Source organism: Diabrotica virgifera, chromosome 8, assembly GCF_917563875.1.
Source record: "Diabrotica virgifera virgifera chromosome 8, PGI_DIABVI_V3a".
In the NCBI taxonomy this organism is placed as follows: domain Eukaryota; kingdom Metazoa; phylum Arthropoda; class Insecta; order Coleoptera; family Chrysomelidae; genus Diabrotica; species Diabrotica virgifera.
The window spans coordinates 167,931,306-167,956,210 of NC_065450.1; the positions used below are offsets into that span (position 1 = coordinate 167,931,306).

The 24,905-nt window shown below is 35.6% G+C and overlaps 1 protein-coding gene across 2 annotated transcripts in view; it reads right to left on the reverse strand.

Moving 5' to 3' along the window:
• Positions 1-24,905, reverse strand: part of LOC114331254 (sex determination protein fruitless) — a 261,981-nt gene that overhangs the window by 179,247 nt on the left and 57,829 nt on the right. For both annotated transcript variants that reach the window (XM_050657926.1, XM_028280756.2), the window contains exon 3: positions 21,846-22,028. In XM_050657926.1, coding sequence (XP_050513883.1) covers positions 21,846-22,028 — 183 coding nt within the window. The remainder of the gene's footprint in view (positions 1-21,845; positions 22,029-24,905) is intronic.

Sequence of the window (24,905 nt, forward strand, 5' to 3'; positions counted from 1 at the left end):
AAGGAAATAGCTTCAGAACAATATAGAATATAGAAGAATAGTGCATGGCTTGAGAAAACAGATGGCCTCATAACTACCCAGAAAATTTAAAGTGACCGTCTTTAAAACACTAATAAAATCAGTGCTAACATATGGAGCAGAAACGTGCTCATAGAGAAGGACCAATTACTGCTTAAAAGTTTCGAGCTCAAAATGCAAAGAAGAATATATATAGACGAATAAGAGAGCAAGGTTTGTGGCACAGGCGTGCCACACTTTGAGATGCATAGAAGTTTCGAGGAACCTGATGTTGTAGTGTCGTTGAGAGTTGTGGGGAGGCAGGTCTGGATCTGAACATACGGAAAACCAAAAGAGTATAAGTAATACCGTCGTAATATAAAACCGTCTATATATGTAAATAATACCGAACTTGAGCAAGTTGATAAAATCGTTTACATTGGACAGCAATTAAATTATAACGCAGAAAGTCACGGCGAAATTAGATCTAGGATAGAGCAGGCTAGAGCCGCTTTTAGAAGGATGTCCAAGGTGTTATGTAACAGAGACCGAAAATTGGCATTGAGGACCCGCCTACTTCGCTGCTACGTGTTGTCGGTTTTACTTTACGGTGTCGAGTCCTGGACTGTGAATAAAATCAAACAGAGAAAGCTGGAGTATTTCGGACATGTAATGAGAGGTCTCAAATATAGGTTGTTACAAAATATCATGCAAGGAAAAATAGCAGGCAAACGCAGTCCAGGACGAAGAAGAACCCCATGGTTGAAGAACTTGCGAGATTGGTATGGTGTAGATACAAGCATGCTATTTAGGGTGGCAGTGAATAAAATTAAGATAGCTATGATGGTAACCAACGTTCTGAAAGGACACGGTACATGAAGAAGATGTTGTAAAATTCATTAAGGTAGCACACATTAAATGGATATGGCATGTAATCAGGCGAAAAGAAGGTGCAACAGCCAGAAAAGTTTTTGACGGAAGAGAGTCGATGGGACAACCAGCCAGATGAAGACCAAGACTAACGTATCAAGACAACTTAGAGTACGATTTAAAATCGATTCACTGGACACAGTTAGCAGAAATTGTTCTTCCTTCTTTTATCATTACATTAATAAAATTACTTGTTTTTCTTTAACTCCCTGCTGTTACTAATGTGATTTTTTTATTACATTTTTCTGAAGACATCCAATCTCGGATATTTTTAAATTTATGGACATTTAGAATTTTTATTTGTTCTAAATATTCTTGACATAATTTAAACTACCTAATTAAAAATATTATTGTTGGTTAAAGCTCTAAACGACAGAAATTAACTAGTTGCGTTGTAACATGTTGTAATTGAACATACGGTTAATCTAATGTAGTATTAATTTTTCACAATATATCCATTTCAATCCCTGCAGTACATGTATTGTCATAAATACACTACTCTAGTTGAACTACAATTCTACATAAAAAAGGTAATAAATCAGAACTGGCGCTTTGAATGTTTGGTACAAGGCACTTGCTAACATGTCAACCATTAGATTACGGCAAAATTTGGTATATATCCATCAAGAGACCACGCTGGTTTCAAAAATCACAGACTATAGCAAAGCTTTCAAAAACCTCAAATACAAAAAAATATTACACTTTACAGTACATAACATCGATTATAATGCTATACAAGTAACCTCTAACCTCTACTGGGGGTCAAACGGATAAGATTAATATCGAAAATATTGTATCAGACGACAGTACCATAAAAAGGCGTCATACCACGATAAATCCTCACATGTGGCTATATCAGAGAATACTTAAAACACCGTGGACTGACCGAGTTACACATGAGGAGGACCTCAGAAAAATGAAGAAGAAGTGAGAGGTACTGACGACCATAATATCTCGAAAGTTTGCAATACTTTGGAAACATTATGAGAAATGAATCCAGATATGCCCAGGTACGGGGAAAAGAAGGATCCTAATGGAAGTGGTACATACACTCCACAATCCTATATGCGGCACCGGTGTGGCATCAAGTAATAAACAAAAAAAAGCCCAAAGAAAAGCCCTATTAAGGGTCGTGTGCGCCTACAGAACGACCTCGACGGTGGCCCTACAAGTTATAGCTGGGGTACCACCAATACACCTGCAGGTAAAAGAGAGAGCCAAAACATACGGCAAGACTAACGAGGAGAAGACAGAAGAAAGGAGAGAAACCATAACAAGGTGGCAAGAAGAGTGGGAAAGCGAGCGGAGGGCTGCATGGACAAAAACAGGATCCCTGCATGGACCCCTGCATGGAAAAAATCCCTGACGTGGAGGAGTGGGTGAAGTGCAAATATAAAAGTACGAACTACTTCTTCACGCAATTCCTTACAGGACACGGATCGTTTAGAGCATACCTTGAGAGGATAGGCAAGGCAATAGATGATCGTTGCGTAAATTGTGGAATAAGCGACACAGCAGAACACTGCGTGTTTGAATGCAGAAAGTTTAATGACGAAAGAGCGGAGCTATATGCAAAAGTAGGCATCTTAGGAGCAAACAATTTGATGGCCATAGTGACAAGGGGGGAAAGGCAGTTTAAAGAAGTGATAGAGGCTGTGACAAAAAGCATTAAAAGAAAAGAGGTTATAGAAAGAGCGAGACAACAGGGGTAAACAAAAGCAATATAAGCAACAGAGAGAAAAAGGAAAGAGTAGAAAAAGGGAGGATGCGCGCGCGAGAGAACGGTCTGGAAAGACGTGCCACGCGCGTAAGCCGAGGGTGGGTTTAGTTGGTAGGCATTGTAACACGGATGCATCCGGAGGCAAGACCCCCAGAGGGGGAACTGCGTTCGGATGTACTCCGTTTAGTCTGAATCCAACACACGCCAGGGACGATTCACCTGGTACGGTCTTTAGAAGATTCCCACTCTCACAAAAAAATATATGCCCTCCTACAAGCCATCCTGTAAGGAAAAATATTTGGAAAGCGAGTACCTTGGAACATCGTCCAACACAACATCTGTTCAGCTGTTCCGCGCTGCTGCAGACAAGACAAAGATTGCTGTGATCAATGCCAACATGTGCCAACACGGATAGGCACATCGAGAAGTACAAAGGATTAACACCTATTTGGGTATTATCATAACGGACAAATTAGATCCAATGATTACAAATACTTTTTTAAAAATGAAAACATTTTTTTCTAATAGCACACATTAAGTACTATTTTTGGCCAGTAATGGACCGAATTGAAGCATTAGACGTATAGACAGATAGCGAATGTTAAATAATAATTTGACATAAGAAATAACTAACACCTTAGCATTGAGAGGAGTTAACTCCAATATAAAATTCCTAAAGACTTATGAGGGAAAATATCTTACTTAAGGCATATATTGAGAGATGATCAGAGCTGATCCTCAATTGAAAAATAGAAGGACGAAAATGTTTAGACAGAATGCAAGCTTCTTGGCTGAGAAACATTCGAGATGGGGCCGAAATACGAAATGCAGGACAACTTTTTCATATAGCAGAAGATAGCCAAGCCTCTGGCATGGTGATTGCCAACGTCAGATAATTCTGATAATGGAATACGATTGACCATGTGCTGCATTAAACATCTTTGCACCCTACTGATCTCTAGAATCTGCATACAAACAAGAAATTATGAAAAATAGAATATCGAGGAGGTGTAGACAGAAACCAAACTTCTTGCCTGAGAAACATTCGAGACAGGACTGAAATACGAAATGCACGACAGGCAATATAACTTCCTGGGAAAATATATCCGATCAAGCACATGGCAAATGTATATTGGACGGACATGTGCGAAAAGAGCTGAAGTACTATGAAAAACAAGCAGGAATCTGTTCAGATTCACAACAGGCTTCCTTACTGGACAAGCGCTAGTCAAGGGACACAAATCTTCTTTGGGTGTCGTAGGCTATGCAGTGTATAAACTTTTTGTACTACGTCGGATAATTCTGAATACGATTGAACAGATCTCTCTTCAATCCTGACCCCCCGGAGGGAGTGTAATGGTCGACGTGATGTCGTGTATTGCCCGTCTCCAAAGATCTCTGCCTCTGGTCATTTCTTTTAACTCATGCATAGGTCCTTTGCATATTCCTGTAATTTGATTGATCCATCTTGTTGGGGATCTTCCTCGTGATTTTCGGCCTTCCACCTTTCCTTGTATAATGAGTCTTTCCATGTTTTCTGTGTTTGCTCTCATAACAAGTAGAAGTATTTTAATTGTTGGAGATGGACTTTACTTGAGAGTCCTGGAGAGAAAATTGAATTATTTGTCCTATGGTCGGTCCAAGGAATTCGTAGCATTGGACTCAACAGAACATTTCAGTGGCGTCTATCTTTCTTCTTTCCGATTTTCTCAGGGTCCAAGATTCACATCCGTAGGTCAGTATTGGGAATATTAAGCAGTTGATTAACCTCATCTTTAACACTCTTGAAATTTGACAGTCCTTCCACATTGTGGTTATTTTTGCTGTGGCAACTGGAAGATGCCGCATTATAAATATCTTTGCACCCTAATGAACCAGAATCATCAATACAAATAAGAAATTCTGTCTGATACAAAAAAACGAGATAAAATATGTATTTGTAACAACAAGGAAACTGTTAATTTCAACAGCATTATCACTTATCCTGAGAATTAGAATAGTGCAGTGTTATTTATTCGCAGTTCTACATTTTGGAAAATATTGCACCTTCATAAAAAGAAACAACACAGAAGCTAGAATCTTTTGATATGTCGGTATACAGGCGTGTTTTGAAGATATACTGGGTTAGAAAGTAGGTAATAGGTGCTGGAGACCATAGAAAAAGTAATGGCAATTAAATTGAATACCACTTCTTCTTCTTCTTAGCCTTCTAACCCACCTCATCTGTGGTCTTCCTCTCGGTCGTTTATTTTCCTAAGGTCTCCAGTGTTGTATTGTTGCATTCCAACGTTGGTCTTTTTGTCCAGCAGTGTGGCATGCGAAGATCCACTTAAGTTGAGCAACTTCTGTTGTTATGTCCTCGACTTTTGTTTTTGATCTACCCAGTCGTTCGTCATTTTATCTGACAGTCGTATACCTAACATTGCTCTTGGTTGAACACTTTGCTCCTCAGATATTGGGGTATTTTGCGGTTCTTAAGTATCCAACTAAGTTTTCCAAATCCTGCCCATGCTAGTCTTGCTCTCCTAGTAATTTCCGCACTTTGGTTTTCTTTGTCAAGTTTCAGGATTTGGCCTAGGTAGATATATTCCTGGACTTTTTCTATCTCACTGCCATTTATAATACGTCTGGGGTCATTTGTGTTTGTCATTATTTTTGTTTTTCTCGTATTCATTTTTAGACCGACGCATTGGGAGCTGCCTGGAGTTCCTCCATCATAATGTGCAGTTCCTCGAATAAGCTCGCTATAATCTCAATGTCGTTAGCGAATCTGAAGCGGTATAGCTTGTTGCCATTAACGTTAATGCCATAGGTTGACCAATTAGTAGATTTGAAGACGTCTTCTAGGGCTAGGTTGAAAAGCTTTGGCCATATTACGTCTCCTTGTCTCACTCCTTTCTTAATGGGGATGGGATTTGAATTTTCGTCTAGTTGTACTATCATAGTTGCATTTTCATATATCGTCGCCTTAATACTATAACTTGATAACTCGAAATTAGCAGTTTTAAGATAAACGGGTTTAAAGATTTTAACGATATTTGTGCTGCTACCATGATGTTGGTAAATACGGAATTCACACTGCAGCTCTAAAATACAGTTCCTTAACTTTTTGGCTACTGATCTATTTAGGAATACGGTGCAAATTTGTTTTCCAATGTGGAAAATAACATGAAAAGTTAAAGTTACCAACTTAGCACTACCGTAATGTTAATATTTGGTAATGTCGCATGTCGTGCCAAGTTGCACCTAAGTGAACTTTTTAACAAAACTAATATTTTAAGCATTATTTTGGTGAAAAATGGCCCTCTGCCATGGGGGTTGCCAGATCTGCTAACAATTCTCGAATTTTTGCATTAACATGAACCGAATAAACAGATAGCAATTACGTGGTAAGCTCAACGGTTTCAGAATAACACGTGCTACAACTAGATAACTAGAGTTAGCTAGTTATATATAGCGTGATAACTTATCTTGTCAAGTTTTAGCACTGAATATTAGGGGCATTTGAGTTTTATCAACTTTTGTCAATCATAAATAAATACTCAACCCGTTTGGAGCGAGTTACCAAGTTTTTACACAATATGGAGGCAAATAAAATACATCTTGTGAATTAGTTATCTCAAAAACGTCAATTTTGGAGTTATCAAGTTATAGTACTAAGGCGACGATATATTATGTATTAGTTGTCTACATCTCGAATCTATTCTACAATTATTAATAGCTTGTTCTATGTCCCACATCTCGATACTATCAAACGCTTTTTAATAGTCTACGAAGGCAAGAAATACGGGTAGTTGGTATTCATTTGCCTTCTCTATCAATGTTGCATACCACTTAATACATTGTAAAATCATGAACCGGAGAAGATACCGATGATATTGCTGACTATGCAATCTATGAGAATATACTGTAGTCTGTAGTCTATTGGAAATATAGTCATTCTGGATAAACGCCAGAAAAAGAAGAATACCCAAAGATTAATTATTACTAGGTTACAATAATTTCTCATGAAAAATAAGAATAAAAAAGAGAGACAGAGAGAAAGAGAGAGTAATTTACACGAGAAAAGAGCTAAAGATACTAAATTGCCCCATGATTAATATTTCATCACACCAACACATTATCAACATTAATTCATTAAAAGTTAAGTTTCCTACTAAAAATAAATCTAAAATAATCTACAAATACGAAACAAATCGGAATACCAGACTTATCTATAAATTAGTAATGATAGCAATGTTTTTTGTTTTTTGTAAACATTTAAATACTACCTTAATATATCATAATAAAGCTAAAATAACACTGATATTTTCTTCAATATTTTGATTCTGTCCTAAATTTTAACAAAAATTAACAAAACTGACTAGCTAAGTAATTTCACATGTTCATGTAGGTTCTTACAATACTAAAACATTTAGGACACATTTTTGATAGTTAGCAGAATCAGTTCAAGTTGAAATTTAATAAACTTACAACTTTATGAAACACATAATTTGAAATACATACAATAATACATAGTTTCAAAAGTTATGCATCACCTAAAATTATGCTCATTTGCATAGTTGATTTTTCCGTGAACATATTAACGGAGTCCGCTAATTTTTTTTTTATTATTTTAGATTTCTTTTTGGTATTTACTAAGAGGGCGAAGGTTTACCCAAACTTCTTTTTTGAACTTACTTATACCGGGTGGACGAAAAGATATGTTTTTCTGATATTAAATTTGAGACACCCTGTAGGGAGGACAAGGTACAAGACATCGAAATCGTATTGTAGTCTTATGTTTTGTGAACATTTTGTTTTTTTGAATGTCCCTGATATATTTAAACACAAAGACAATCATGCTTTTATTCTTTAACATGACGTGTTTTAACTTTACCAAAACTAAATTAACAATATAAAATAACAGTTAACAAACCTTTAAAAACAGAAAGACACATAACGTTAACAATTCTGATCAAAACCCTAAGAGTTATTTGTCAACCAAGTGAGAAGTATGCACAGCGCAACATAAGACAGACGAGATTGTTTAATAGAGACTCTGTGATGTTTTTGGATGGAATTTCCTTAAGATTAAGTAAGGATTTGGTGTCTACGTGGAGGCTCTTTAAATAGCAAGAGGTACATTGGACAGTTTTTTTCCTTTGAACGCTTTGTTCTTCTCGCAGTATATACAGAGTGTTTGGTAAAGAATGGGCCAGAGCTTAACGTTAGATTCCTGAGCTTAAAATGGGTCGATTTAAGCTAACTTATCTTAGTACAAAACTTGATAATAATCGAAATGCGTTGAATGGTCAAAGTTAACTTTAATTTTATTTATTTTAGAATATTTCCTGGCAGGCATGGGACAACAACACGAATTTTGGTAAGTGGTGCTGGTATTGTACAATCTACTAAATTATGTTAAACAAACGTTTCTGGCTACTACCAGAGGCGTACGACGGGGGAACGTGAATGGTTGACCCTTCCCAAATTCTACGCCACTGGCGGAATTGCTATTTTAGTGCAATTTTTTTATTCTCCAATACTTTCTATGTAAAAAACATACTCTTCATTCGTAACGATAAAGCCATTACTTTTCGAGATATTTGAAGCTAAAAATGAAGGAGCATAATAGATTAATCAAAATAAGTGTGCCTTTTCATTTTTAGCTTCAAATATCTCGAAAACTAATGACTTTATCGTTACGAATGAAGAGTATATTATTTGCATAGAAGGTATTAAAGAATATAACAATTATGCTAAAATAACAGTTTCATCAGTGGCGTAGAATTTGGGAAGGGTCAACCATTCACTTTCCCCTGTCGTACGCCTCTGGTAGTAGCCAGAAACGATTATTTAACATAATTTAGTAGGGTGTACAGTGCCTACACTTTCTGCCAAGTATCACACGGAAATGTCAAATTATTTTAAAGTATTCTTTTTTTTTAAATAATTTATTCTTTATTTAAAACTTTAAGAACTATGTATGCCCGGTACTATAAAACTATTTGACATATCCTTATGGTACTTGGCAGAAAGTGTAGGTACTGTACACCCTACTAAATTATGTTAAATAATAGTTTGTGGTTAATACCAGAGGCGTACGACAGGGGAACGTGAATGGTTGACCCTTCCCAAATTCTACGCCACTGATGAAACTGATATTTTAGCATAATTTTTGGATTCTCCAATACTTTCTATGCAAATAATATACTCTTCATTCGTAACGATGAAGTCATTAGTTTTCGAGATATTTGAAGTTAAAAATGAAAAGACACACTTATTTTGATTAATCTATTATGCTCCTTCATTTTTAGCTTCAAATATCTAAAAAAACTAATGGCTTTATCGTTACGAATGAAGAGTGTTTTTTACATAGAAAGTATTGGAGAATCAAAAAATTGCACTAAAATAGCAATTCCGCCAGTGGCGTAGAATTTGGGAAGGGTCAACCATTCACGTTCCCCCGTCGTACGCCTCTGGCAGTAGCCAGAAACGTTTGTTTAACATAATTTAGTAGATTCTACAATACCAGCACCACTTACCAAATTTCGTGTTGTTGTCACATGCCTGTCAGGATATATTCAACTTTTGTACTAAGGTAAGTTAGCTTAAATCGACATATTTTAACCTCAGGAATCTAAGGTTAAGCTATGGCCCATTCTTTACCAAACACCCTGTATAGGAAATAATTTCATCTTAATGTATAATAAGACATGGTCTTCTAATGCAGCGGTTCTCAATCTTTTTGTGTCATGTACCACCAAATACTTTTTATTATTTTTGGTACCACCTAACTGAAATACTCTAACTAGGTGATCTAATTAACTATAATAGTGGTGCTGATTTTGGCTGTTTTTGCGTTTTGTGTATCACCTCAAAAAATGAAATGTACCACCAGTGGTACATGTACCACAGATTGAGAACCGCTGTTCTAATGTATCGCACGTAGTCAGTTAAAACACATCTTAAAGAGTAAAACCGTCTAGTTTCTTTGTTATTAAAAATATCAGAGCAACTAAAAAAATAAAATGTTCACAAAATATGAGACAGCAACATCATTTCGATGTATACTGACATTTGTACCTTTTCCTCCCTACAGGGTGTCTCAAAATTTTGTTTCAGTTAAGACACATGTTAAAGAATAAAATCTTTTATTTGCTTTGCTTCTAAAGATATCAGGCACATTCAAAAAACAAAATGTTTACAAAACATCAGACTACAATACGATTTTGGTGCATACTCACACTTGTACCTTGTCCTCCCTACAGGGTCTCTCTCAAACTTAACATACGAAAAACATTTCGTTCTCCACCCGGTATAAGTACAAAAAAGAAGTTTAACTGTAAATACTAAAGAAAAATCTAAAATAATAAAAAAAAAATTTGAGGAATCGTTAATCTGGTCGTGAAAAAATCAAATATGAAAATGAGCATAATTTTAGGTGATGCAAAACTTTAGAAAACTATATGTATGATGATAAGTAAAATATCCCGAAAAAGTAATTTGAAAGAGACTTTAACGCCAGAGTAGGGAAACATGATTATAGTAAACTGGTCGGTATGTATGGCGAAGAAACAGTGAAGAACAATGGTGGAAGGCTTAACGGCCAACAGTACAGCGTAAAGATATTAAATGGTTCCTTTGCACATAAAGACATAATACACAAATTCACCTAGTACCAACACACGAGTGGTCTAATACCGATAATAGACTACATAATAATAAGACAACATACCGACAATACAGCGTCGAACTATTGGTTGACATCAGGCAAGTTGTTCCCTGAAACAGAAGGTTCATTACTGGCCATTCAGGATCAGGTTATACCAACCAGAAATTACCTGAAATATATCGTCAAAGACCCTCAGGTTCAAAACGACAGATGCCGATATGGATGTCAAGCCCAAGAAACCATCCAACATCTTACAGGGGGCTGCCAGGCATTTGCTGCAACTGAATACAAGGAACGGCATGACGCAGTGGGAAAAATCCTTCATCAAGAGATAGCTATCAAGCTGGGACTTCTCCAAACGGACCATCTCCCCTATTATCATACGTCCCTGAGAGTATGCTTGAGGATAGCAACTACAAGCTATAATGGGACCGCACTGTGCTCACAGAACAAACAGTGGCACATAACAGACCAGATCTCGTACTAGTAAATAAATTAACAAGACAAACAACACTAATTGATGTGGCGATACCTAACAACAATAATCTACGTAGTAAATTGACTGAAAAGATCCCCAAGTACAGAGATCTGGAAATTCAAATACGAAGACAATGGAGAATGCAAATTACCCAGACGATACCTATTATTATGTCTACTAGTGGAGTCACTCCGAAGAACCTCCTCGAAAGCATAAAAAGGCTGGGTCTAAATGAACCTCTTTACAAGACCATGCAGAAAGCTGTACTACTCGCAACGGACAGATGTGTACGAAAATTTTTGGGAGATACACTTGCATACCAAGTCACCTAGGGCTCGATAACACGGAAAGAGTCCCACCAGAGCTCAATACTTTTGATACCGTAGGTATCTGGGATGAGTCAATTTTCCCTTTGAGGGAATGTGAGCCGTATGGCTAAATCTGGAGACAACATACTAAACTCAGAGTGAAAGATGTAAAGGTAAACAGAGAAGCAGAGTGTGGCTCGGATCACTACAAGCCTAGAAATCTCCTAAATCTGAAATAAGATCCAAGAACAAACAAAACATATTGGTAAGATCAAGAAAAAAATAAAAACTATCAAAAAGTGTTGAAAAAGGGAGACGGACAAACAAAAATACAATACAAAGAGTTGGATAGAGGATATAGCCTTAATAGACATAATTTCACAATTATTGTGGAAAGAATCAACAAAGAAAGTAAATCCAGTTCTCATTAAGGATACTCGAAAAATATTATGAGGAAAACTCTGCAAGAATTAAAACAGGAACATAAATTATCGTTTAAAACAACTAAAAGTTTGAGACAAGGATGTCGTTTATCACCCACCCTATTTAAGATTTGTCTCAAAAGATTCCCATAGAAATGGGCGAGGAAATACCGACGCATGGGAAAGAATGAAGAAAAACAGCTGGTTAACGTTAATAAAAAAGAAACAAAAAACATATCTATAGAAGTATTTTGTGACTGAAAGATTTTTTGAACTGAAAAAGAAGTAACAAGAAAACTATCATTACTGCTTATAAATGTTTCCTTACATTATTTGCCATTATATTTTAAATAATACTAAAAACTGACTACTTTTTAAGGTATTATCTTTGATATAACTGTCAAAATAAGATTGCTTGGACCCAAATTACTCACAACTTAGTTAATAAATTTTTTAGTTAATTTTGGGAGCTGTTTTGTGGCGTAACAATTCCCAAAGCTCTGTCTATTGCACTATTACCACCAACATTGGCAAATTCTTTAGCCATACATAACTTGTGTGCCTTGCATTTATCATGATGGTTGACGATTTCTAACCTAAAATTTGAATTTCCAACGGCAAAAGAGGTACGAATGTCCGGTACCTCATGACTCCACTTTCGACAATATTTGCAGTACATAATATTTTGATTTTCATCGTACTGCAACCACATGTAGATATCCATCCAGTTTGGTCTAAATTTGCTGTACTTTCGCCCCACGTTGGATCTAGGTTGTACAGTTTGGGTATTCGAAGAGCTTTGTATAACGGAACACTCTTGGGATGTCTGTGATGGTTTGTTAGCATCGGGAGCTGCACTAGGGGATGGAATCATTAGCTTAGGGGAAGGAATTGTCATGTTCGTGTATTCTATGTTACCAAAATTGACTTCCGTGGATTGTATTTCCAGATTAGATCTATTCCATATATTAGCCACCGTCCTCGCAGAAATATCGTCAATAATAATCGTGGTAGATAAATTATCCAGTTTCTGCGGTTCGTTGGGTTGTTTGATCGGTGGTTGTTGAGGTAACACCGTAGTTGGTAGAGTTTCAAGGTCGCCTTCTCTCCCCCAAGAGTTGATCTGTCAAAAGAGAAGGAAGGATATGTGAATGCCGGTTGGTTCACAGCATTTTCTGATGCTTTTATTTTTTATATTGTCCGTACATATCTCAATCGAATTACGTTTAAATCGTTTCAGAAGTATTCAAATATTAAACTCAAATTCTAGAAATAAAACTGTTTTTCCTATACTTAATTAGGCCAAACGTTATTATTCGTAATTAAATTAAATATTCCACCATCAAGATGAATAAAATGTCAAAATAAAAACCTCAAAAAATCAAAATATATTCACCGAAGTAAGGGTACCCAAAGAATTTCTAGAAGAAGCAAATGAGTGACGCAATCAAAATATAGATATTGAAAATCAGAAAATCTAAACAAGGCATTAAAAAATAAGAACTTTGCTAAATTTGATACTGCTATTGATCAAAACAAATCATGAAGCTTTACTAGAATCACTAGATCTTTGACACGGGTGTGCAGGAGGGATTTGGGGGAAGGGGGGATAAATTTGGTCTGCAGCTGAAATTAAATCATACATTGGATTTGTCTATTGGTGAGACTAGGTCAGTTGGTTCATTTCCAGTGGCTGGTGTACATTGGTATTTTAGAAGCCGTAAGAACTGCCCCTATGGTTTGTTGGGTCTACCACCTCAACACCTTATTGTAGAAAAACGAAGCCAGGATGGGCATCTACAGGATCAATTCCTCTTGCGAATAATGATAATGATAAGTAAATGAGCGCCACTAATCGGACTATCCACGGTGACATTTGGATGGATAATATTTTTCATTGTACTGGCCATCAACTTGTGTGTCGGAGTAGTCGAGCCAGGTTCCGGATCCCATAATTCAGTCCTTTATGTAGAGATTTTCACGATCTTGTCTTTCCAGGATCATCTTTATCTGCTTTGACAGTCAGATACCTCAAAAGGAAACACTCAGAGCTCCAAGATGGGTTTTGAAGGTCTCGATAGGCAGAGTGGTGTAGTAAAAAGTAGCTTATCTAGTGGATATTCCAGAAATCATGGGGTAGTGGTGGAGTTATGGGACAGACTAGACTGGATGTAGCGGGGTGTTTCAAGAGTCCCACAACTCAACTCCTATTAAACTCGTCAGCCAGAACGTTTACTGGCCACTTTAGATTTAGATGGAACCTACATCTACTCTACAAACGAGTAGGAAATTTCAAGTATTCTGTCAGCGCCCAGCACTGGCTTACCAGAGGTGGGAGACCTTGGTTCGGTGTTCATATAGCCGGACTAGGTAAAGGAGACTAGGCGAGGCCATAAGACTATACGCCCCGGGGAGCAATATGGACTGTAGTATGAGCTCCTCCTGAATCTAAGGGGATAATAGGAGACTCGGAATAGCTGGATCTGTAGACATACCGAAGGGTGGGTCTCCAAAATCCCATAACCCGGATGATATTGGGCGATATAATGGACCAGATTAAAAATTTTTTAAGTGTTTGTAAGGCTCATAATTGGTCTACCATTGGAAACGACAGAAAAAAGAATCACTGCATTAACATGCTGGACTAGTGTACAAACTATTTAAGTTTTTCGGTACAAACAGTCAAACAATTTCTATAAAATCGGTAATTTTTTTTACTACCTTACCACTATAGTTTTGAATGAAAGGGAACTAGACATATAGATCTTAAAAAATTCGGACAGTGTACCGGGTGTCCCAATACGAATGGCTCTCGGCCATATCTCAGGAACCGTTTATAGTAGAGCTTTGAAATAAAAAATTTTATAACAAAAGTTGCCTCAGGAAAAGCCTGGAAATTATTTTCATAATTGTGGGTCCACCGCTAGAGGGCGTAATTGAATATCAAAAATAAAAAAATCTAAATTTTACAAAATTTTCCTAATGAAGGGGCACTGGAAATCCGATTATTGTATTCTTCATCAAATTCTGCGCATATTTGATTTAACAAGTTTAACTCTACCTTTGTAAATAAGAGGTAGGGGTGAGTGGGAACCTTGTTATGAAAAAATGGCTGTAAGTCCGGTTCTGCTAAATCAAATTTTGAAAACTGGGTCTTGTTGAAGACAGATCTTTTTCTTCAATGTAAGCGTGATAATTTTAAACCATTCTAATAAGTAATAAGCCAGCTGGGAGGCGTTATTTAATTTTTTTCAGAAATCTAGTTTTCTTTGGAAAATATTAAATACAAGTATGCATTTTTAATCATACTTTATAAAATTAGATTAAATTAGCAATAGAATAGCGAAAATCGCATGTCGATACCTTTTTTCTATCTCAAGATATCTCGAGAAACGTGTAAATTTTATACATAACTGTTACTATCACCGGTAAAATAAGTTAATGAAAAGTAGTGTGCTGTGGAAAAAAACAAAATAACATTTTCCAGATCTCAACGTATAAAAATATAATTAATTAAAACAACAATATAAAGAGAAACAATACTATTAAAATTAAATATAACACGGAACAAAAAGAACTACTTAGTGACGACCTAAATATTCAAATTGTTGCCCATCATACACCACTCTAGAATACATTATCCAGAGAATACTAAACGCCATTCAAAGCATATCGACAGCAGAAATTGAGACTGCTGTTCAATCTACTCTTGAAAGAGTAAATGTTTCCAACGAAAATGATGGGCAAAAATTTGAACGTTTATGTCATCATTAAATAGTTGTTTTTATTTCTTTGTAATAGGGCTTTTCAACGCTTCTCATTTGTTTCGAGCCTCTGTCATATGCGGTATAATCCGTGTATAATATTAATATACGAGATATGAACGAGGCTCGAAACAAATGAGAAGTGTTGAAAAGACCTAATATACGTTGACAGCTGGAAAATGTTTCTTTGTTGTCTCCATAGCACACTACTTTTAGGTTGGAAATCATAACTTTTACATTGACGAAAAAGATCTGTCTTCAGCAAGACCAAGTTTGCAAAATTTGATTAAGCAGAACCGGACTCACAGTTAGTTTTTCATAACAAGGTTCCCACTCACCCCCACCTCTTATTTCCAAAGGTAGACCTAAACTTTTCAAATCAAATATGCGTAGAATTTTATGAAGAATACGACGATCGGATTTCCAGTGCCCCTTCATTAGGAAAATTTTGTAAAATTTAGATTTTTTAATTTTTGATATTCAATTACGCCATCTAGCGGTGGTCCCACAATTATGAAAATAATTTCCAGGCTTTTCCTGAGGCAACTTTTGTTATAAAATTTTTTATTTCAAAGCTCTACTATAAACGGTTCCTGAGATATGGCCGAGAGCCATTCTTATTGGGACACCCGGTACATGAGACAGATATCAGCAAGATAGATTATCGTCGCGATGATCCCTGATGAAAATTTTCGTCTATTGGAAACATACTAATATTTTTTTGATTATTATCCATCTTTGATAAAAATACTTCTACACAGTGTATCATATTCATAATAGTTAATTGTCATTAAAAAGACATGTTTAAAGAAGCAGAGAAAAAGTATTATTCTTATAACGTCTGTACTTCTAGATTTAAAAGTTATCTGAGATATGTATGTTTACATTCAATTATTATAAAATCCCTTCCTTCCTTTATAGGGGAGCGAATCGACAAAAAAACTCTACCAGAGTCAAATACACGAAACATCAAAATCAAAGTAACACAAAACACTGCACCACTGCATTAGCACATATCCTATCCAAATATTAATTATATTGCTAATCTATATTGCAAGTTTTAGGCCAACTTACTCTCAGTTTTACCGGATAGTTTGCATTGAACTCAACGTTAACTTTAACCTGGTTCAACATTGAGTAAGTGGCGAATATATTCAATTGTACAGTACCTGCCAAATTAGTTGTTCACCTTCCTCGACGTAGAAGGAATAAGTAGCCAAATACATAATGTATACTATTATACAATAGTATTACAATATGTCTAAGAATCTCATTAATACAAATATTACAGGGAAAGTACCAGTGATTGGCTGTATAGCATAGTTAAAAAACTTATAGTCGGAAAAATGAAAGAATACCCATGAACGATCACATCAATCACTTATTTTGTATTTGCTGTGTTTTTCTATAAATAAACAAACGTTTGTTATAGAAAAAGACAGCAAATACAAAATAAGTGATTGATGTGATCGTTCATGGGTATTCTTTCATTTTTCCGACTGTAGAAGTAAAAAAACTTCGGTTTGTATAATGGATTATATAATCCAAATGGATTATAGAAAAACATCAGACGTTTTCGATCTAGTCAGATCATCTTCAAAGACACTCTGCGTAATAATTGAAACAAGCCAACTAGTTGTTATATAGTCTTCAAAATTACATAGTTATTTATTAAAATATACTTTTGTAATGCGACACAATGTCGATGTTAATGGATTTTACTATTAGTGCTCAAAACCAGCATGGCTTCTTTGCTCGAAAAACTGAAGGGGTACTTGTCAAGGCGAGTGACACAGACCGAATGAACACAGCATTGAACACAGCACTCTGGTTAATTTGATAAAAAGAAGTGTTGTTTTGGAATGGAGCTAGAGAATCACTATCATGGAATTGAATCATCAAAAACAAATAACAACTGAAATATTATTCGTTCAATAGTCGGCTTAATCAGTCAATCAAACACTATCGTTGCTCTATCATACCATCGGCCATGTTATACAACATCTCATCACACATGTATATACATATACACTCATCATACAACGTAACTGCAAACCACTTCACCTCTTACATAACGATGAGGTATTTTGATCGCCAATGATTTCCATCAAAGGTGGCCATGATCTTGAAGATCAGTAAATTATTTTAGCAAATCGGTGACAAACTATAGTAAATATACTCAGTGGCATTAGAAGTGTTACACCCAGAAGTAATAATTTCTTGAACCTTTTTAACAACACAATGACTAGATATATTTAAAGCATGCTATGATAACACAATCAATGTTTTATCTTTTATACTTTTTGTAAAAATAAAGTTTTGTCTTTAAAATTTCTTGTGAATTGACCGATTTATGAAGACCGGCTAGTAAGAAATTTTTCATGATTATTCCCCAGTCTAATTGTATTCAGTGTAAGAAAATGCATCGAGTTCGAAGACACCAAAATTACCACCGTGTTGGCGATTTTGACAGGGGTAGAATTTTTGCCTATAGAGATGTGCGATTGTCGTATCGCGAAATTGGCCGTCGCACATTGGTTCCAAATGCTGAAAACGTGGTCATGAGGTGAAAAAAAAGTCCCTATCTAGGGATTTTCATGTTTACAGTTGTTTTCTCATACTATCGTAGAGTCGTAATACGCAGGTAAAAGGACTCGACTGGATGTATTCTGGTTCCTAGCTCAGGAACAAGTGAGCCATGTCAGAGGTTATTTTAGCCAACAGAGAAAGTGAAAAATAACGCGTATATTGAAAACGCTGTAAAACGTTTTGTAGTTTATCAATTTTATCGCTGTAAAGCAGATTCTTTTTTTTAAGTATGTATTAATGTAAGATGTAAATTAACTTAAGATCTAGTAACAATAAATGCCTTAAATTTGTTAATGCATAAATAGTGAAAATATACTTGAAATAATCAAAATTTTGTAAAGATACATTAAAAAAATACAAAATTCTGCATAATTCTGCGACTAATGTTATATATAATAGATTACTATAAATAGATAGTAAGAAGATACAGAATCACTTTGGTTTAGCTGCCTATAACTGCCTATGCATTGCTGGCAGTTGTTTGAATGCAAAAGTGGGAAATAAATGATTACATCATTCTGGCGATTGTTGAGTATGTATGGGCGGTTTTACATAAGTAATAGTTTCTGAATATTGTACTTCGTAAAGAAAATGTATTGGTAATCAGCAATTTCAAAAGTGCTATGTAATATAAAATTTTAAACAAATATGCGTTTAAAATAAAATTTTCAAATTTCTTTCGACTATATTGGATCCGCCATTTTGTTAAAAAAAAAAGTAATGTTAGATTTGTAATCAGCGACCTTAAACTACTAAATTTGACAAAAAAATTTGCATTTTTATTAATATTTTCAATTTCTTTCCGCCATGTTGGATCCGCCATTTTGTTTTTCAGAATAAATAATGTCAGATTCGTAATCAGCAATGCTAAAAATTTTTAAGTGTGAAAGTAATTCCGAATTGTATAAACAATATTATACGCTTTTAAAGGTTCATGACCACGTTTTCGGCATTTGGAACCACTGTGCGTCGTGTTAATTGTACGGAAATAACAGGCATGCTTGTATGTCGTGTGTGGAAAAACGAAGGTAGAGAAATACGAAGAAGACCAACTGGTCTACCCAGGCGTACCACAGAGCGTCAAGATACGTGCTTTAGATCTCTCCGAGACCGTTTTACTACTACGCGTCAAATCGCTGACCAACGGTTTGAAGTAGAAGCGTGCACTATAGGGCTTTTCATCGATTGTCATTTGTTTCGAGCTTCTGTCATGTGTCACATAATATTATTATATCTACGCCGTACGTCTTTGGTTTGTATAATTGGTTATATCAATAACGTATGACGTAGATATATTAATATTATGTGACACATGACAGAAGCTCGAAACAAATGACTGTGAATGAAAAGCCCTATATCGTCGCTTTCGAACCTTTGGACTGGGTTCATTATGTCCAAGACTAGTGCTTTCTTTGACTGTGGATACAGGACAGGTGGAGTAATAGTTTGGGGGGCTATTGCCTATGGTAGCCGATCACCACTTATGCCATATGGAGGCAGTATGACAACTGTGCGTTATGTTATTGACATCTTACAAACCACTTTACTGCCTTATCAAGACGGACGTCGGCACGTCAGACAACGCGCGCCCATATTTCTCGTCGATCTATGTACTTTCTCCAAGAAGCTGGCGTTAATATTTTGCCGTGGCCGGAGTTAAATCCTATCGAACATGTATGGGATCTGATCGGAAGGAGCCTGCTCACTTTGCACCATCCTCCACAGCCTCTGGCATAGTTAATCCATGAAGTTCAATTTGCTTGGAACGAGGTGCCACAAGCAGAGATCGAACATCTCATTTTGTCAATGCCTAGACGCGTACAGGAGTGTATTCAGCTACGGGGTCGTCAACCACATTATTCTTTTTATTTTTGTCAAAATAAAAATTCTTGCGAACGTTATCGTTTCATTCTAGATATAAATCTACCACGTTGCCAAAAAATTAAGTTCAAGAAATTATTCCTTTTGGGTGTAAGACTTCCAATGTCACTGAGTACATGTCGCTGCCCCGGCCGTTTATTTAGACTGTAGACTTATAGTCTAAGATCCGAATATAGGTCGATCTGCTTTCCGGATGAAACATTTATTTTATTAAATTTCATACATAGACAAATATTTCTAGCATGGGTTGTCTATAAAAATCGTGTCATAGCTATCCGTAAGGGGGGGGCGTAGGGGTTGCAATCAATATTTCAAGCACATTTTTTTTGAAAGCATGGTAGAATTATTTTATTTTTAAATTAAATAGGCGTATTCAGTACAATTCATAGATTATTCAAGAAAAGATGTTGAAAAATAAAAGCCAACGGTGGCAAATTTTTGAAGACACCTCAAAATATAATGAATTTTGAGGTGGACATCAGAACTCATCATTGGCTCATGGTAAACAAAAAATTCAAAAAGGTTTTATTACGCTGTTGAGTATTTTAGTTTTATCGCCTTTGACATCACTCAGAAGTCAAAACAACGAATTTTTTTTGAAAAAAAAGTGTGAAAATCAACATATTTATTATTGTTAAACAAAAAATAAGCATAAAACAAAAATATCTCGACAGCATTACCTCAAGTAATGTCTAAAGAAAATATATACATAATTCCAGGCGGGTCGGTCAAGTAGTTTTTGTGTTACCATGTCTACAGCCTTTGAAAAAAGCAGTTTTGAGGAAAACGCGCTTAAAGTATTGTCAACTTTTATTTTCAATTTCTTTTTTGTCTGTCAAATCGTAAAATGATGCACACCGGAATATCTTTTTAAGGCTACGGCTCCACGGGCGAGAAATTGACGCTAGCAATAGCAGTAAAATGAACTTAAGGTTCCGCGGAACGGAATAGGAATAGCCGAACTGTACCGACTACAGGACTTGTGCGTAGTCGGTTCAGTTCGGCTATTCCCATTCCGTTCCGCGGAACCTTAAGTTCATTTTACTGCTACTGCTAGCGTCAATTTCTCGCCCGTGGAGCCGTAGGCTAAATCGCGGAGTAATTTACAAAAGAAAATGAGAACAGCTGTTGACCGTTGTTCACTACGTTCAAGTGTGTTGGCGCGAACCTGCTGCAAAGCGAGTCGAAGGTAGGGATATTCAACACTATCTCCCTACCTCCCTACCTTCGACTCGCTTTACAGCTGTTCTCATTTTCTTTTGTAAATTACTCCTCGATTCAAGAACATATTCCGGTGTACATCACTTTACGATTTGACAGACAAAAAAGAAATTGAAAATAAAAGTTGACACTACTTTAAATGCGTTTTTCTCAAAACTGATTTTTTTAAAGACTGTAGACATTATAACTCAAAAACTACTTTACCAACCCACCTGGAATTTTGTATATATTTTCTTTAGACATTCCTTGAGGTAACGCTGTCGAGATATTTTTTGTTTTATGCTTATTTTTTGTTTAACAATAATAAATATGTTGATTTTCACCTATTTTTTACAAAAAAATTCGTTGTTTTTAGTTTTGAGTGATATCAAAGTCAAAATTCAATAAAACTAAAAAAAAATCAACAGCTTTCCCTCGAGAAACTCATAAGCTAATAAAATATTTTTGAATTTTTTGTTTGCCATGATTCAATGATAAGTTCTGATGTTCACCGCAAAATTCATTGTTTTTTGAGGTGTCTTTAAAAATTTGCGATCGTTGGCTTATAGGCTTAATATTTTTTATTGAATTTTTTTCTTGAATAATCTATGAATCGTACTAAATATGCCGATTTAATTTAAAAATAAAATAGTTCTACCATACTTTAAAAAAAATCACAAAATTGTGCTTAAAATGTTGATTTCAAACCCTACGCATACCCCTTAAGGATAGCTATGACAAGATTTTGATAGGCAACCCATGCTAGAAATATTTGTATATTTATGAAATTTAATAGAAAAATGTTTCATCAGGAAAGCAGATGGATGCAGGTCGACCTATATTCGGATCCCGTACTATTATTAGACAAAAATAAAAAATATAAGAAATTTCGTACTCACCGTCTGCAGTGCTTCTGACATTGAATGAAACGAATCGATAAGTGGACTGGACTCATGAGGCGGAGGTTCTTGTTTTATTAAAGGTGAGGATATTCTCATATCCTCCGGGCCTGAATTTGTATCCCTATCGACAGGCGATATGGGATTTAACTTTGGTACATTTGTGTTTAACCTTTGAGATGCCTGTAAATATTATACAAGTTATTTTTTTTTACAATTATTATATAATAAATTAATTTTATTCTTTCAAATATAAATAAGATTTATTGAAGCAATAGATGAGCATAAATTATAAGACCATATTTTTTAGTAGAGTTGTTTCTGTGAATTTTCAAATACATCCAATAACTATAACTGAACTAGTAATTCTACATGCTTTTGAGATCCAATATTTACTCATCGATATTATGGTTTTATAGAATTTGCAATCCGAGGGTGACTACATCCGTTTCGGAACGCCGATAAGGAAGCTGCACCCTTGTCTTCGATCAGGTTTAAGAAAATTATTTAGTATTGAAAAAGCATAGTTTTCTGGAGAGATGAAGGTCAGAAGGTCAACCCTTCGTCAACCAAACCCCTGTAGAAAGAGTGAAGCACTGTAATTACCTCGGCACCATAATAAATGAAGAATGCCACAACCACAACCTCTCTATTGGTATAAAACTAAAAATGCTGCGACGCTAGTCTTCTCTGCCCTTTTTATGGGTCTCGAATCGTAGACTAAACGAAGATAATATGTGTACAAAATTAGAAGCATTGGAGATGTGGTTATATCGAAAAATACTTAAACTCCCGTGGACTGACTAAGTCACAAAAGAGGAGGTTCTCAGATGAATGAAGAAGAACCTAGAGGTAGTGACCACCATCAAATCTCGAAAGTTATTCCTTTCAAGGGTTTGCAATCCGAGGGTGACTGGATAGATTTCAGAGCGCCGCGCCGATAAGGAAGCTGAACCTTGGTCTTCGACCGAGTTTAAGAAGATTATTTAGTAAGGGAAAAAGCATATCAAAAACTGTAAATATAAATTGTAGCAAAAAAATTTACCCTGTATTTAAGTAATTTTGTTAAAACAAAGAAAGTATGTTTCTTAAAACAAAACAAACATGTTTGTTTTGTTGTTATTTTTTAAACCCTGTATATTTAAGTAATTACTGTATATTATAATTGAAAAAAGAAAACAACAAGAAAAAAAAAAGAAAAAAAAAAAGAAAAAAAAAACTAAGAAGATGTAAACCTCCGAGATGTTGAATCGGGTTTATGTCTTAGCGTAGTAAAAAAAAACAATAAAAAAAATAACATTAAAAAAGAAGAAATTAAAAATATAAAAAAATACAAAAAAAATAAATATTTACAAAAAAATATTTACAACCAAAACAGTGTATTATTTAGATAATCATCCTAATATGTTAGTTTGTTATGTATTTAGAGTTAAAAATACAGAAATAATTCCTCTCATTGAAAAAAATTGTTTGTTTTTAAAATAACAAAATGTCTGGCTAATTGGCTCGGCCAAAGCAATCAAATTCACATACGCAAAAAAAAAATTAGATATAGTCTTTCTGAGACGTAGAAGGTCAGAAAGTCAGCTCTACATCAACCAAACCCCTGTAAAAAGGGTGAAGCCCTACAATTGCCTCGGCACCATAATAAATGAAGAATGGATTAACAACCAAGAGATAAGAGGGCATCGATAAAGCTAGATCCACCTTCAATCGGATGGAGAGCTTCTTCAAGAGCCACAACCTCTCTCTTGGTATAAAGAGAATGGGAGATGAGAATGTTATGATGTGTCGTTTTTATGGTCTCGGATCGTGGGCCTTGAAGGAAGATATGTGCATAAAATTGGAAGCGTTTTAGATGTGGCTATATCGGAGAATACTTGAGCCCATCAAAATCAAAACCTGCTAAATCCTAATTTTTTCGTTTCCCCTTTTATTACACAGTTTCAAAGTTCAAGTATCTATTAATCTACAGGTATAAGGTTTCGGCTCAAAACCTAAATCCTCTTTAAAATACCAGTGAAATGTTAACATATAATCAAACCCTGCTATATCCATAGTTTTTTGAACAATAAAATACTTCTGTTTCTTGTATATTTTGTATATTTTCTATCAAAATAGTTCAGTACCTACTTTCAGTGTATTCAGTGATACTTTTTGGAAAATTTACATTTTTAATGTTTTTTTAGTCTACTGAAAAATTTCAAAAAATGGATCTAACAGGTTTTGATTCTATAGGCCTCACTTAAAATCCCGCTGACTGACCGAGTCACAAATTAGAAGAATGAAGAAGAACCTAGAGGTAATGACAATCATCAAATCTCGAAAGTTACAATACTTTGGACATATTATGCGAAATGAATCCAGATATGCCCTCCTACAAGGAGCCCTGCAAGGAAAAATATTTGGAAAGCGGGTCCGGGAAGAACATCTTGGTCGAAGAACCTCAGAACCTTTGAGGGTGCCACTGAGGTCGAAGAACCTCAGTGGCAGACGGTGACCCCTTCAGCATTCCCCATATGTACGCATCTGGTGGCGTTAGTTCTAGTAAGTGGCAGCTTCAAAAATGATCGCACAGTATTCGAAGAGACTCCCTGGCAGTGTGACAGGTTATCCCGTCCTGCTAAAACCATTGTTGATTTTAAGCTTGGACCAGTTTCATGACCTTTTCCGTATGGCCCAAAATAGTACTCCACTATAAAAAATTTTTCTGTAAAACTGAGAACCATCCTGAAGTATCTAACATTAACATGATATGGGCAAACGTTATAATAACGTTTAGAAACCACTCAATACGTTTCGGCACATGACACATACAAATTTGAGGCATACGAATTTCAGTACTGTTTATTTTGCCGCATACCGTACCTCGCTATACTCGTATACTCGTATGTAATAAGTTCATGAACTCGGTCCAAAGATTCGAATTCGTCCTTTGGTTGAAGAATCACAAATGAAGTGTTAAACATGTCGGTGTACTTTTTTTACATCGTGATATTCGATAGCCATACACCTATCGATAAACAGACACGCAGTGATTGATTATAATTGATATTCTCG